Consider the following 14,970-nt stretch of genomic DNA (forward strand, 5'->3'; position numbering starts at 1 on the left):
AACCTTACACAATAAAATACTACTATTATCCAGCAATTACTATGCAGGGCTGTGATTACTGAATTACCATTCAGTAAATGGTGGTATTATTTTCCAGGTGAAGAAGTGCAGCTTTTTGAAAGTCTCATATGCACAGGATTATAAAAGGACTACAAAGGGTCATACAGGGAACCATGCAGATTGAAGCACTCTTGAAATTTGAGACAGACAGCAAGACAGGGTAGCTATTGATATGCTCAGGCTGCCTTACAGGTGCTTTAGAAAGTACTGGTAACATGAGCAGAAAGAGGGTCAAGGACTAACTTGGAATGGCAGAGAAACTTGTAAAGCAATTCAGAGTGCTTGTTTGCCTGATGTATCCTAATTTGCACACCTAAATCAGACACTTATCACAAACAGTGGGGGGAAGCACATCTTTGCTGCTGCACATAATATATACAGTACTTGTTTTAAGAAGAGCTTCAGCCAAAAGGAAGTATAATGTTTAAACACATTGAAAATAATACACAAAAAAAAGTGTCTTTTGCTATAAACTAGATCATGGTGTCAACTGAAAATTGGGATTTGACCAGTAATTTTATCCAGATGATCACTATTCATGGTCTATTAGCCTTCTCACGTTGATGAAACTTGGTAAACAATTATCTGAGCAATACACTCAATTTAGGGTGATGAAATGTAAGGCCAGCTAAGTCCATTACATTTGTCTAGCATATCCTGACATCCATCATAGGGCAATACTTCAAATGACATGATAAGATTTCCTGAATTAGAGAGTTTTACCATTCACTTTTGTTACAAAATATTTTATCATCTTTGATGATAAAAAATCTGTGATATTTCTTTTTGAATTGTGCATACCAATGAAAAAGGTATCAGTTATTACACTTTACACTTAAATGTCATTACCAATAGAGCTCTGTCTTATTCCAGGATATACCTGAGAAGTATGCCCTAAGGAAGAAGACTCATGTGGAGCTAAAATGATGGAGAAATGTACACTACGAAAAACTACATTGCTGCTTTGAAATGATCTACTAACAGAGATATACAAATGATAGTGTAAGAAAGAAACAGTGCACTACTAAAAACCAGAAAAGCTAAAGATAGTTGAATGCTGCTTTGTTCGTACAGAATCCCAGACCTGCTCCTTGTAAAAAAGCTTTCAACAGAACATCTGTCCTTGCAGCAGCAAAGTATACTCCTCCCTAACAAGGTCTGCCGGAAACAACAGATTAGCACAATGCCTCCTGCAATTATATAAGTCATATTTTATTGCTATTTAGGAAATACAACAGTCGTTCAAAATGACATTAACTTCTGTATGTTTAATCATCACTGATGGCGTAAGACTTTAACTGGATTATGTGATGTACATGCTTAGTTCACTGGAAGTGCTTTTACTAATGTTATAATTTTTTTAAATGCTCCTTTTAAAATCAATCCAGCATAGTAATGAAAGCATCCAAAGACTGATCATGACTTTGTCTCCCACAATATTAAACTGCATTGATTTATGTTAAAGTGACTTGTGCCTACCTATTTGCCACAATGAATAAAGGGGGAATCACTTTGCTACTGATTTCACTTCACCTACAAAAGTGGTATTTTTAATACTATTAGGTGATTAACCATTTAGACAGTTAGTATTAAAGTATTAAATTCTTTCTTTTATGTACTCTCTGGGCAAACTGACACATCAATTTTCTCAGATTACAAAAGTAAAACTAGTGAATTCCATGCATTTAAATGTGGCCTTTACATGCTGGATTTAGATTCAAAACTGGGACTTTTTTGAGGATTTGCTACAAACCACATTCTCAGCTGATGAAAAGCTAAACTAACTTCACTCACAACTAAGAAAATTGTAACATGAGAGAAATGTCTTTACCTGCGGTTGCAGTCTTTGCTGACTTGGATGTTGTTGTATTTGCTGCATTCTTGGTGTCTTTATCTTTCTCTTCCACTCGAGACTTTACTTCTGGATTAGAGATATTTTTGGTTGCCTTCTCCACAGATTCCTTCTTTTTTGGAGAAGCTGTTCTGGAAATTTTGTCTAAAGATTCCTTTATAGCTGGCTTTGGTGAAGCCACTTGTTTTGATTTACCATCACTTTTTTTAACAGGAGAAGATGACTTGGCCTTTGTACCCTGCTTTTTTGTCTTTGTCTTTTCTTTGAGGTCCTTCTTCAAAGGTTTACCTAAATTCTGATCAACTGGCAGAGCTTCTGGATCAACCATGGTAACATCAGGGTGCCTAGGGGAAGGGCTACGATCCTGCATTGGGACAGGTGGTGGGTCAATGTGTTTGTACGTAATTGTCTTGTCCGTTGGAATGGTTTCTGACTCATCTTCTGAGTCAATGTTAGCATCTGCAGTGATGGAAGGACATTCCTCAGTCTCCGGGGGAACATCTGAATCAGTCTGAGATGGGGCAGACTCGCTCACAGATGTGGGAGGGGTTTCGTCACACTGCCGCCCTTGCTGCTTTCCCCCAGAAGGTGGCTGAGCTCCCCCAGACTGAGTTAGAGGCTTCTCTTGATCTTGAGACTGTTCTTCATTTGCAAACCACTCAAGGGGATTTGGGTTGATAAATGAGGGTGAAAGTTCAGTTTTGGGATGTTTATACTCACAAGAGGACACAAGGCATAAGTCAACATCTTGACGGGATTCTGCTAACGATTTACTTGGAGTGAAATGTGCGCTTGTGTCATAGGAATAGCTGGTAGCTTCGGGAGACCTGGTGGCTCTCCCAGTTGTCTCAAATGAGTAATCTGTGGCTTCAGGTGAACTGGAGGCCTTCCCCGTTGTCTCATAGGAGTAAGCCATGGCCTCTGATGACCTGGTGGTTCTCCCAATTGTCTCATAGCAGTAGCCAACAGCTTCTGGTGACTTAGAGGTTTTCCTTGTCTCACAGGAGTAATCCATAGTATCAGGTGATCTGGTAGCTTTCCTAGTTATCTCATAGGAATAATCTGTGGTCTCAGGTGATTTGGTGGTTTTCCCAAGTGTGTCATAGGAATAATCTGGGGCCCCTGGTGACCTGGTGGTTTTCCCTGTTATCTGATAAGAATAATCTGTGACCTCAGATGACCTCATATTTTTTGCAATTATCTCATAGGAATAATCTGTACCCTCAGGTGACCTAGTAGTGTTCCTGGTTATCTCATAGGAATAATCTGTGGCTTCAGGTGACCTAGCAGTTTTTCTGGTTGTCTCATAGGAATAATCGATGCCTTGAGGTGATTTAGTAGATTTTCCAACTGCCTCATAAGAATAGCTAATATTCTCTGGTGACCTAGTCGTTTTCTCTCTGGTCTCATATGAATAACTAAGTTCTTCAGGTGACCTGCTGCTTTTCTCTGAATCTTCTTTTTCTGGGCTCAGTAAAGGTTCTGGACTGTCCTTTGTTAGGGATTCCTGATAACCAAAGGCTTTGACAGAGGACACTTGCTGTGACAACAAATGTGTGTGACTAGTCGATACTGCTTCTTTGATTGCAGGAGGTGAATCTGGAAAAGTAGGAGAATACAGAGGAGAAGATTCCCTTGGAGTTAATGGAGATAGGTCAGATTTTGGTGACAGCTTTTCTCCCAGGCTCTGCACCTTTTCTGAGGTAAAAGAAGAATATAGTGACATATCTCTGTGTGGAACAGCACCTGAAAAAGTTTCCTCTGGCAGTGGTGAAGCTACCTGGGAAGGTGTATGAGCTGATGAAGTTGAGGATGAAGCTTCAATTTGAGAAACTGAAATAATTTCTGAAATATCCTTCTCTTGAGAGTAAGATGACTGCTCCATGGGTGAAATTTTCTGTGTGAAAGGAGGCTCCTGTATATCTGAAGGGCTATAATCTACTTCTGTTGGTCCATTTTCAGATATATGGTGTATAGTAGTGCCTACAGCAGGATATTCTGGAGACTGCCTAGTAAAGTCCATTGCTAAAGACTGCTCAGGGGACTCCCGACCATATCCTACTGACATAGCTGACTGCTCAAGAGATCTGTGATCATGCACTGGTGTTCTTGATTTTGCAGTTTTAGGTGAGAAATCTGGTGGAGAAATCGACATGGGCCTTGGGCACTCTTCTTTAGATGGAGACATTTCTGTTTCCTGGAAAGTTGTTGGTGTTTGTACAACTGACACTGAAAGGGAATCATCAACTTCAGTAGAGTGGGGAGAACCAACCTCAGCATGCAAAGAGGGAGATACATCATCAGTAGTTGGTTCTGGAAATGAACTAGTGGCAACAGATGCTGTAGAGACAGAAGCTACTCCTTCTATATGGGAATAGGTGTCTTCTGCGACAACCTCGTCAACAGGAGTAGCAGACTTGTCAGAAACAGTGCCTTCAGAAATTGACATTTTGGTATCTTCTTTTAAAGAGCCAAACTGACTGATATCTACTTGAGTCGGTGAGAGATCATCTGCTAACTTCCGCTCATGCAAGACCAGTGAAGACTGAGAACTGCTGGGTTCTGTATCCTCCATTTTCCTTTCCAGGCTGAAGCCTTCCCTAATTACCATAAACTCCATGCTTTTTTCATCTTGTCTTTCTTGGAAAAGGCCCACAGAGCTGGCTTCTGAAGCTGGGCTCATCTGAACAGGTGATTTTTCTTTTTCAGGTTTTCTCTCAGAAGGACTTCCATAATCCCTGGCGGGAGACTTTAAATCAGCACTCAAAAATGTATCATAAGTGGTCTCTGAACCTATCAGTGGTGGACTCCGTAGAGGCGAGAGAACCTTTTCAATAGGAGATTCTGAATCTGGCACAGGCTCATCCATTGGGCTTATTCTGCATTTTGCAGAGTCATCTTTGACTTCACTGAACTCAAAGCTAACAGGTGCTTCTGTTGACTTTTCACTGGTTTCAGAGGGAAGCTGACTGGACTTTTCATCAGTGGGAGACTGATAATAAGGTGTGTGGCCAGCACTACCAGCAGCAGACTGTGAGGGAGATGCTACTTCTAACGTTTTATCTTCGGGGCTTGCACAGTGCTCCTCAGCAATTTCTTGGTGTACATCGGGCAATCTAGCAACAGGGACTGACTCAGAAGGAGTAATCTCATTGGGAGTAAGTGAAAAGTTCACACTACGTTCACCCAGTGGTGTTTTAGCAACAGGTGACGGAGGGGACAAACTGGTAGCTGGACTCTTGGCTGAAGTATGTTTTCCAACAATATCTTCTTGATAGGGTCCTTTGATGTCCATTTTGGTAGTGCCATGGATTTCACTTTCTTTTTGCCGGTATACATCTTGGAATGCAGATTTGCAGAATTTGTCTTCCTCTAATGAAGAAGGTGGTGAGATGGTGGAAGCTGAGGCATTATAATCCTTACCTTCTGTGGCCTCTGTTTTGGATCCTTCAGATAATCCATTAAAAGCATCTGGAAGTGGAGAAAGTTTAGGTCTGCCAAACTCTTGAGAGTACAGTGATGTCTCATACTTGGTGATGTTCACATACTCCTGAGAGGGTGACTCACTTTCCTCATTGTTAGTTTCATCACTCATGACATCTCGGGGTGTCGACATTTCATCCATTGGAGTTGGTTCACTGGATATTTCAATGGTGGACTGTGTGTAACCTGAAGTAGCAGTGAATTCCTCAGGTTGATCTTCTCTGTTTTCTTCATCAGAAACAGTGGCTTCACTTTCTGAACCACCAGGTAGTGTTTCATCATGGATAGAAGAGGCTGGTTCAATTACTGGAGACTGAGACTCTGATCGTTTAGTTGGTGTAATTATGAGTAAGCCATATTTATCTTCAGCTTCACCTGATTCTGCAGCTTTGTCTACCACAGCCATCACATAATCTTCTTCGGCTTCTATTTTTTCAGTTTCCTCTTCATCTCTGATGTCTTCTGCTTTGTCTTCCTCATCTTCTTCAGTCTCTTCAGTTTCTGCCTTTTCTATTGCTTCTTCCCTGTCTTCTTCAGCCTGTTCATCGGATGCCTTGTAATCTGCCTTTTCAATATACTTTTCATCTTTAATGTTAGCCTCTATTCCAGTCATCATTTTTCCAGAGCCATCTGCAACTTTTCTTGCTTCTTGCATGTACGGTTTTGTGGCATCCAGGGGTGTCTTTTCTTCTTCATTTTCATCTCGTTCTTCAGCTTCTTCTGTCTCTGCCTTTTCTTCATAATCTCCTGCTTCAGATGATTCTTCCAAGCCAGTTCCCTCATCTTCAAACTTTTCATTGTCATCAACGCTGTGCTTTCCCACAGGTTCCAGTTCTTCAGGCGTCTGTTCACATTCACCCTCAGCTTCTGTGGTAGTTATGCCTTCATCAGAGGACTCAGCAGGTCCTTCATTATCCAATTTTTCTTTTTGTACTGTGCCATTGAGTTTCAGTTCATCCTTTATAAGCGCAACTTGAACTTTTGTTTCTTTTGTTGTTTCTACTTCTTCAGCTTTTAATTCCTCAAAATCCTTTGTTAAGTCCTCTGGTGAAGACATAAGGGATCTCTCTGCTTCAAGCTCCTTTCCACCAGTAGTAATTGCTGCAGCTGCTACAGTTATGGTCCCAGCTGCTGCAAGAGCAGCTTGTGTTCCACTGACTTTGAGGTCCTTCTTCACAGTTTTAACTTTTCCTTTTTCCTTTGGCTTTCCAGAAGGTATTACTTCTTTTTTAGCAGGTTCCTCTTTCTTTTGTGGTTTAGGCTTTGCTGCTGGTTTTTTGGCTTCATTTGAAGCAGCAGCTGTTTTCTTTGTTTCTTTAGGAATCTTTTTAATGTCCTTTTTGGCTTCTTTGTCTTCCTTCTTAATTTCCTTCTTCTCTTCTTTTTTAGCTTCTTTTTTAGCTTCTTTTTGTGAAGTTTCTTTCTTTATTTCCTTCTTAGTTTCTTTCTTCTCTTCTTTTTTCACCTCCTTTTTAACTTCTTTCTTGATGTCCTCTTTTTTTGGTTTCTCCTCTTTTTTGATGGGTGTTTTCTCCTCTCTTTTAGAAACCTCTTTCTTTGGTTTTTCTTTTTCCTCTTTCTTTTCTTCAGGTTTTCCTTTGACTTCTTTTTTCACTGTCTTCTCCTTTGACACTTTTGGTTTTACATCTGTACTTTGTTTTTCAGGAGTTTCAGATTTTACTAATTGTTCTTCTTTAGCTACTATGTCTTTTTCCACCACTATTGGTTTGGTCTCTACTTTTGCTTGTTTTTCTTTTTTAACTGGAACTTTTTCTTTGCTTTCCAACTTCTGAGGCTTTTCTGGTACCAGACTAGGTTTCACAGGCTCTGGTGTTTCCTCTTTAGATTCCTTTCTCACAGGCTTATTTGGTGGTGTCTTTGCCGCAGGCTTGAGACTCTCCTTGCTGTCTGTTCGTTGTTTCAACTTCGCTTGTTTCACAGCTGGACTAGCAATGTTCCCAGTTAGATCTTTTTGTGTAACCATTGGTTGTTTAAGGAAGTCTAAGTGTTTGAGTTTTTCTAGTCCTTCTAGAATATTATATTGGGTGCTGTTTCCAGGAAACAGAACTCGGATTATTTTTTCTGCAGGATTAGCAGGGTGCCACACAATCAGGGATGAGACAGAGGTGAAATAGGATAATGGAATGTCTAGTTCTTGGCCATTTGGTAGCAGGAAATCAGCTTTATCTTTGTTAGTACCACTCCACTGCTGCATAAAATATTGCATCTCTTTGCTACTTTTGACAGGATTAAGCACATACATCTCAAGCTTGCCAACTCCCATTTTCTGAAATAAAATTATGGGGTCAATGGTATTTCCTGTATTTCTGAAAAGAGGTTCTGGTTTCATAGACAATTTGTTTAAATACTGCAGAGTAAAACAAGCTTCTTCTACACTCCTTTTGACTCTAAAATTAGGATCCAAGTTCTTCAGGTTCTCAGGTACATTAAGAAATACAACTCCTAGATCGGGTGAGATCAGATTTTTCATCCAGTCACTGTTGGTGGTAGACCCTTGGGACTGTTCTTCTTCTAGTTCAGCTATCTTTCGCTGAAGCATGCTATTGATTCCAGGCAGATTGTCATCTCCAATGTGAGTGAGCAGAATGGAATCTACTCTGTCCAAGTGCCGGATAAGTTTCCAAAAGCAGGACTTTCTTTCAGATCCTCCATTGATAAGCATATTGAATCCATTCACTGCAAACAATGCAGAGTCCCCTCTTCCCCCTGGGAAAATATAACAGCAGGGTTTGGAGAGTTTCAAGAAACCTCCTGAGGTTGGAGGTTCCAAAATGTCAAAAGGTGATGGCACTTCCACTGACTCTGACAGATATTCTGTGAATTCAGAGAGTCCTTCCATTTCGGGCAATATAGAAGCTGAGTTGAGTTTAATGTTTATAAAGTCTTGAAGGTTGTGTCTGTCAAGATTGGAATTTTTCCAGTCTCCTTCCTCAGGGCAGAAAAGAGTTAGGCTGGCTTTGTTGGCAGGGTGTGTGGTGCTCAATAATTCACCAATCTAGGGTTATAAAACAAAAACACAAAAAGATGCACACAAATTCATTTTTTCAATTACAATAATGTCAGAACATAGTATTTCCTGATCAATTAGCAAAAACCTTTTTCATTTACTTCTGCAGCAGTGAGTACCCATCCCAGAAGCCAAAGGAAACTGTTATTACAATTAGTTCAATGCTGTATTTTTTAAAACATAAAGGAAGACCTTGTTCCTGGTCACTATTGCCCAAAGGACAACAGCACCCAAGGTTTCCTCATCCCTCCTCCACTCTTTATACAAGGATGGTACAAATTTTTATATTGAGAGGGTATGAGTATTATGAGGCTAATGTAGCCTGCACTGCCACTACATCTCTACCATTGGCTCATGAGTCTGCCTGATGCCCCAGTTCAACCAGAAGAGCCAGCCAAATATCTAAAGGACAAAGCACAACCTCTTAACAGCCAGAAAGTAACTGCATCATGCAGGAGGCCAGCATCCTCCTAGGGACAGCTGCCATCCTTTGTCCTTTTCTCACGGGATATATTGTACCACACCATCATTACTGCAGCTCTTTCTGCAGGCTGACTCCTTAAAAGCCTGTACTGCTCTCAGATTTATCAAGACTGCCTGCAGAAGAGTTTTTCAGCACATGAGATGGTGGAATTCAGGATCCTGTGTGGAGGAAGCAAAGAAGTAAGCAGGACTAGAATCCTGAACTTTGACCACTTCCAAGACCTACTTAGAGGAATCCCATGGTTTAGGGCTTTAGAAGACCAAAAGAGATGGTCAATATTCAAGCATCACTTCCTCCAAGCTCAAGACCAGTGTATTCCCATGAGCAAGAAATTAAGCAAAGGAGGCAAGAGACCAGCATGGATGAGCAAGGAGCTTCTAGGAAATCTCAAATGGAAGAAAGAAATTTACGGAATGCAGAAAAAGGGACAGGCCACATGGGAGGACTAGAGCAATACTTTCAGAATAAGATGGTATGTGACGAGGAAGGCCAAGGACCACTTGGAACTGAGTTTGGCAAGGGATATCAAGGACAACAAGAAGTGCTTCTACAAGTACATCAACAGCAAAAGGAAGATTAGGAAAAATATGGGACCACTGCTGAATCAGATGGGTGTCCTGGTCACGGAAGACACAGAGGAGGTGGAACTACTGAATGCCTTTTTTGCCTCAGTCTTTACTGCTGAGGCTGGCCCTCAGGAATTTCAGACCTTGGACATAAGAGAAGAAGGCTGAAAAAAGAAGACTGTCCCTTGGTTGTAGAGGGTTGGGTTAGAAATCAGCTAGACAGACTTAATACCCATAAATCCATGGGCTCTGATGGAATGTACCCATGGGTGCTGAGGGAGCTGTTGCTAAGCTACTCTCCATCATCTCTGAAAAATCATGGAGAACAGGAGAGTTGCCTGATGACTGGAGGAAAGCCAATGTTACTCCCATCTTTAAAAAGGGCAAGAAGGAAACTACCAGCCAATCAGCCTCACCTCTGTCCCTAGAAAGGTGACAGAACAGATCATTGTGGAAGTCATCACCAATCATGTAGAAGAAAAGAAGGTCATCAGGAGTCATTACCACGGATTCACCAAGAGGAAAATCATGCTTGACTGACCTGATAGCCCTCTGTGATGGTAAGGCAGGATAGTTAATGAGGGGAGTGCAGTGCAATGGTATCTCCCTCAACTTCTGCAAGGTTTTTCACACTGTCTCTCATAGGTAAGCTCAGGAAATGTGGTTCAGATGAATGGACAGTGAAGTGAGTCATGAACTGGCTGAATGGCAGAGCTCAGAGGCTCAGGATCAGTGGAGTAGAATCCAGCTGGAGGCCTGTAGTCAATGGCATTTCCCAGGGACCAATGCTGGGTCCAGTTTTATTCGACTTGCTTATCAATGACACGGATGAAGTGAAAGAATGTACCCTTAGCAAGTTTGATGATATACCTGAAGGCTGTGCTGACATTCAGTGGGACCTGGGTAGGCTGGAGAGTTGGGAGGAGAGAATGAAGTTCAATGAAGGCAAGTGTAGGGTCCTGCACCGGGGCAGGAATAACCCCAAGTACCAGTACAGGTTGGGGGCCAACTGCTGGAAAGCAGCTCTGCAGAGAAGGACCTGGAAGTCTTGGGTTGAGTATGAGCCAGCAGTGTGCCCCTGTGGCCAGAAGGGCCAATGGTATCCTGGGGTGCATTGGGAAGAACATGGCCAGCAGGTCAAGGGAGGTGATCTTGCCCCTCTTCCTGGCCCTAGTGAGGCTACATATGAAGTATTGTGTTCAGTTCTGGCCTCCGCAGTTCATGAAAGACAAGGGGCTACTGGAGAAGGTCCAGCAGAGGGCCACAAAAATGATCAGGGGTCTGGAGCATCTCTCTTATGAGGAGAGACTGTGGGAGCTGGGCTTGTTAAGTCCAGAGAAGACTGAGAAGGGATCTCATTAATGCACATAAATATTTCAAAGGCAGGTGCCAAGAGGATGGTGCCAGACCCTTTTCAGTGGTGCCCAGCAGTAGGATGCGGAGCAATGGCCATAAGCTGAAACACAACAAGGTCCACTTCAACATGAGGAAAAACTTTCATGGAGGGTGGCAGAGCACTCTAAGAGGCTGTCCAGGAAGGTCACACAGTCTACCTCTCTGGAGACACTAAAAACCCACCTGGAGGCGTTCCTGTGTCACTTGCTGTAGGTGACCCTGCCTTGACTAGGTGGTTGGACTGGATGAACTCCAGAGGTCCCTTCCAACCCTAACTATTCTGGGATTAAGAAATTAATTTTTACTTCAAAGGTGGAAACAGCTACAAGTTTCTGGGCCACTCACTCCAAGAAAGACATTGGAGATGCTGGAATGTGTCCAGAGAAAGTCAACAAGGCTGGTGAAGGGTCAGGAGTAGAAGTCTTTTGAGGAGTGGTTGAGGCAGCTAAGGTTGTTTAGCCTGGAGAAAAGGAGGCTGAAGGGGTAAACTTTTCACTCTCTACCTGAAAGGAGGCTGTAGCCAGGTGGGGGTTGCTCTCTTCTCTCAAGTAAGAAGTGACAGGATGAGAGGAAACAGTCTCAAGTGGCACCAGAGAAAGTTTAGATTGGGTATTAGGGAAAATTTCTTCCCCAAATGGGTTGTCAAACACTGGACCAGGTTTCCCAGGCAAGTGGTGGAGTCATCATCCCTGGAGGGATTTAAAAGACGTGTAGATGTGTTGCTTGAGGAGGTGATTTAGTGATAGACTTGGCAGTGCTGGGAAAGGGTTGGACTTGATGATCTTAGAGGCCTTTTCCAACCCAAATTCTGTGAATCTTTTTCAACCTTAACAATTCTATGAATCTATGATTTTAAGTTTTGTATTTCTGAGAATACAAGGTACAGGGCTAAAGAAAAAACCAGGAAAAACCCCAAACATTAGGCTTAAAAATTCTCTTGTCACTAGTTTGATTTAAAACTCATGGACCACAAAACTTGAAATCTAAAGCAACTCCATTAATTTTGATAGCATTTATTAACATCCTAGTATCAACACCAACTGCTGTAATAAAGGTACAGAAAATAAGGATTTCTATGCCACAGTATGAAGAGCTGTTTTCTATTCCAGTCTGAACTCAAAAAGCAGAATCTGATGGTCCCAGATAAGTAGACTAATGTGAAAAAGTATGATGTATTTTATACCTTATCCCACTTCTGCAGATATTGTCATGTGATTTTTTTTAACTGACAATTCAGTTAAATGTAGCTCATTTCTGTTCTAATTGCTCTTAACAAAAAGAGCATCAAACTTCTTTAAAGAAGTAATTCAGATATAAAATGTCAGTGGAAAACATGCCAGCACATCATCATGGAGAATACCGTAGCCTTCTTTACAGAGCTCAAATATCAATTCAAGCTGTAAGAACAGTTTTCATAAGGATAATGAAAAAAAGCTAAGTAATTGGAAATGTTTGGAACACAAGCTGTATCAACAGCAGAAATGAATATATATAAGATTAAAGATGTTTGATTGCATTAGATCTCTTTAGGCCTCTCTGTGTGTAGGTCTTACTTCTTTTCTTTGTGTTACATATTTTCTGAAAATAGGACTCAACAAAGATACAGTGGCTTTTTTTTTTAATAGTCCAATCAACAGATAAATAAAACTGAAAATAAATATTTTCTACATTGCTTTGTCATCCTTTGTTGAGTATCCAAACCATTTGACAGGAGCATAAATTATTCTTACCCATATATCAGACATGGCCCTATCTGAAAGAGAGCAAATGAAAAAACAAAACAAAACAAAATCAATGGAGAAAAGGCTGAAAAGGCAGAAAGATAAGGACAATAGGGTAAGCATTGCTGTTGTCTATTGGAGAAATAAGAAAAGAGGGGTAGCACAGACCAGAGCTCTGAAATGGATTTAGGATCTCAATGAGATGTCTCTGGTCAGGGTTGAAAACACATTATTAGGGAGAGTGAAATGTAGTAAAAAATCACTTCCTCTGAATGAATAAATTCAAGTCTGTTGCATACATAAGGAGATAACTTGGATAAAGACTCTTTATTGTACAGAGTCAATTTTCTGCCTAGATAAAAAAATCATATGGTAATATAGTGGGATAACGAATATACTGTGCCAACGAATATACTGCACGAAGGTTTAGGGTTAGTCGTCTCCCACATATATTACACCATATCTGGATTTATGCTCCATGCTTCTAAGTTCTGACTTTTTGCCCTAAAAGTTGGCATGCATAATGTAGACAGTGTTAAACCACTGATAGTCCAGGCCAATGAAAATTTGAAGAAAGATTATTCCAGACATAGATCAAAACCCTTAGGAACAGCAAGTTCAGAAATGCCCCAGAACAAGTCTCAGTGGGTTAGCATTTCAGATGGTGACACCAGGGATGTCAACAGTTCCACTCATTTGATAATGTGGAGACGTAACTGCTCCTTCTCCTCTTCAAATTCAAAGTCAATCTGGGAGCAAAGAAATGTGCCCGTGAAGCCAATTGTCTTTGTGAACATTGAGAGACATTTGTTGAGGAATCCTTAAGTTTTAAAGGTGCTGGTGAAGACATATAGCAAGTTGGCTGCTCAGAGAAAACACAGTATTGTTTCCTACCCTGAACCACAAAGGTGCTTTTCTTGAAGAAGCAGGGGACTATGACATTTTCAACCTTTCAGCATGGGAGAAATTGAAAATCCTACTTTTAGACATTGCATGAAGGCAGCTCTACATGTTACAGAGGGATTTCTGGTTAGACTTTATATGAGTATCTCCCAAAGGCTATTTACTTATTTGTCAACTCAGGTTTGGCCCAGTGAAGTAAAAACGGGCAGAGGCCAGAAACACCAACTCTATGCAGTACTCATCTTTGTACTCATGTTTGTACTCAAGTACAAACCTTACATGCTTATAGAATCATAAAATTGTTTAGGTCGCAAAAGACCCTTAAGATCATTGGGTCCAACCATGAACCTTGCACTGGCAAGCCCACTGGGATCAGGACCACACATGAATTCTTTCATCTCATCACCACTTAGAAAACCACTTATCACTTTTTTCTAGACCTTTTTTATGATCTTTCTTTTCCCCCAGTTTTTAAAAAAAGTTGCACACACGAACTGCAGTATGGCAAGCGTCATCTTTCTTCGGTTTTGTGAAAACTTGTAGAAACAGCAAGACCCTGAGGCTTCAGAAACAATAGGCTGGAAGCCAATGCTTGCCAGGAGCCATGCCAGCTGGCTGGTGAGCATACTGCCAGCTGCAGGGATGAGCCAAATGAGCCTTACTCATAGCCCATGGGAGTATGCCCTGCACACCCACTACTGTGGCAACCCCTCAGTGACTGTAACTGACCACCAACCCTCTCACTCCTCCGCTTTCAAACCAACAGTTTTGTTCCCTAATGGTAATGGTGGCATTTGCCCCTCGTTTTGCATTTATCACAGAATCAACTAGGCTGGAAAAGACCTCTGACAGAGATCACTGAGTTCCAGCCTATGCAGTTGTATATTAATTATGTGTCGCTAATTAGGGATGTAAGGAGCTTGGGTTTGTAATTTCAGAGAAAAGTAGCTCTGAGAAGTGTCTGTGAGTATTAGGTGTCATGCATGTTTCAGAGAGCAGGAATTCAGTTCTTTCCCTATCCTACAAACATATGCTGAACAAAGAGGCTCTGGGAATAGATCACATGGATACAATAAGGCCATGCAAACTTTGCTTTCTCACTGCTAAACTTTCAAATCTCAGTCCGCTGACATGCTACTAATTAATACTGGAAACTAAATCCCTAGGGATGCAGCCATCCAGATTATTTAAATATATACTTTACACAGAAGCCAAACTAAGTGTGACAGCTTGTTTACTATGGATTCCTGCCCTATGGGAGCTTTCAGACACACTACATTAAGAAAGACAGCAAAATAACAAGTCATGAAACAAATGGCAATAAATACTGGTATAGTTCATGCTTATCTTTGTGGTATGTAAAAATCACAAGTTTTACAGATTCACTGGCCAAATTTTAAACACTAATATAAAGAAGTTAAGCAGGTAGATGGTACAAAAAATACAACTGTTCTGACAGGCACCCTCTGTCCTATTAA

General features: G+C 41.2%; 1 protein-coding gene across 1 annotated transcript in view; it reads right to left on the reverse strand.

Annotated features, from left to right (window-relative positions):
• MAP1B (microtubule associated protein 1B) overlaps positions 1 to 14,970 on the reverse strand; it is a 72,982-nt gene that overhangs the window by 6,637 nt on the left and 51,375 nt on the right. Inside the window, exon 5 of the mRNA XM_050329605.1 lies at positions 1,892 to 8,411. Coding sequence (XP_050185562.1) covers positions 1,892 to 8,411 — 6,520 coding nt within the window. The remainder of the gene's footprint in view (positions 1 to 1,891; positions 8,412 to 14,970) is intronic.

The sequence above is a fragment of the Myiozetetes cayanensis genome, unplaced genomic scaffold (assembly GCF_022539395.1).
Source record: "Myiozetetes cayanensis isolate MyiCay16 unplaced genomic scaffold, myiCay2020 scf4, whole genome shotgun sequence".
NCBI lineage: Eukaryota > Metazoa > Chordata > Aves > Passeriformes > Tyrannidae > Myiozetetes > Myiozetetes cayanensis.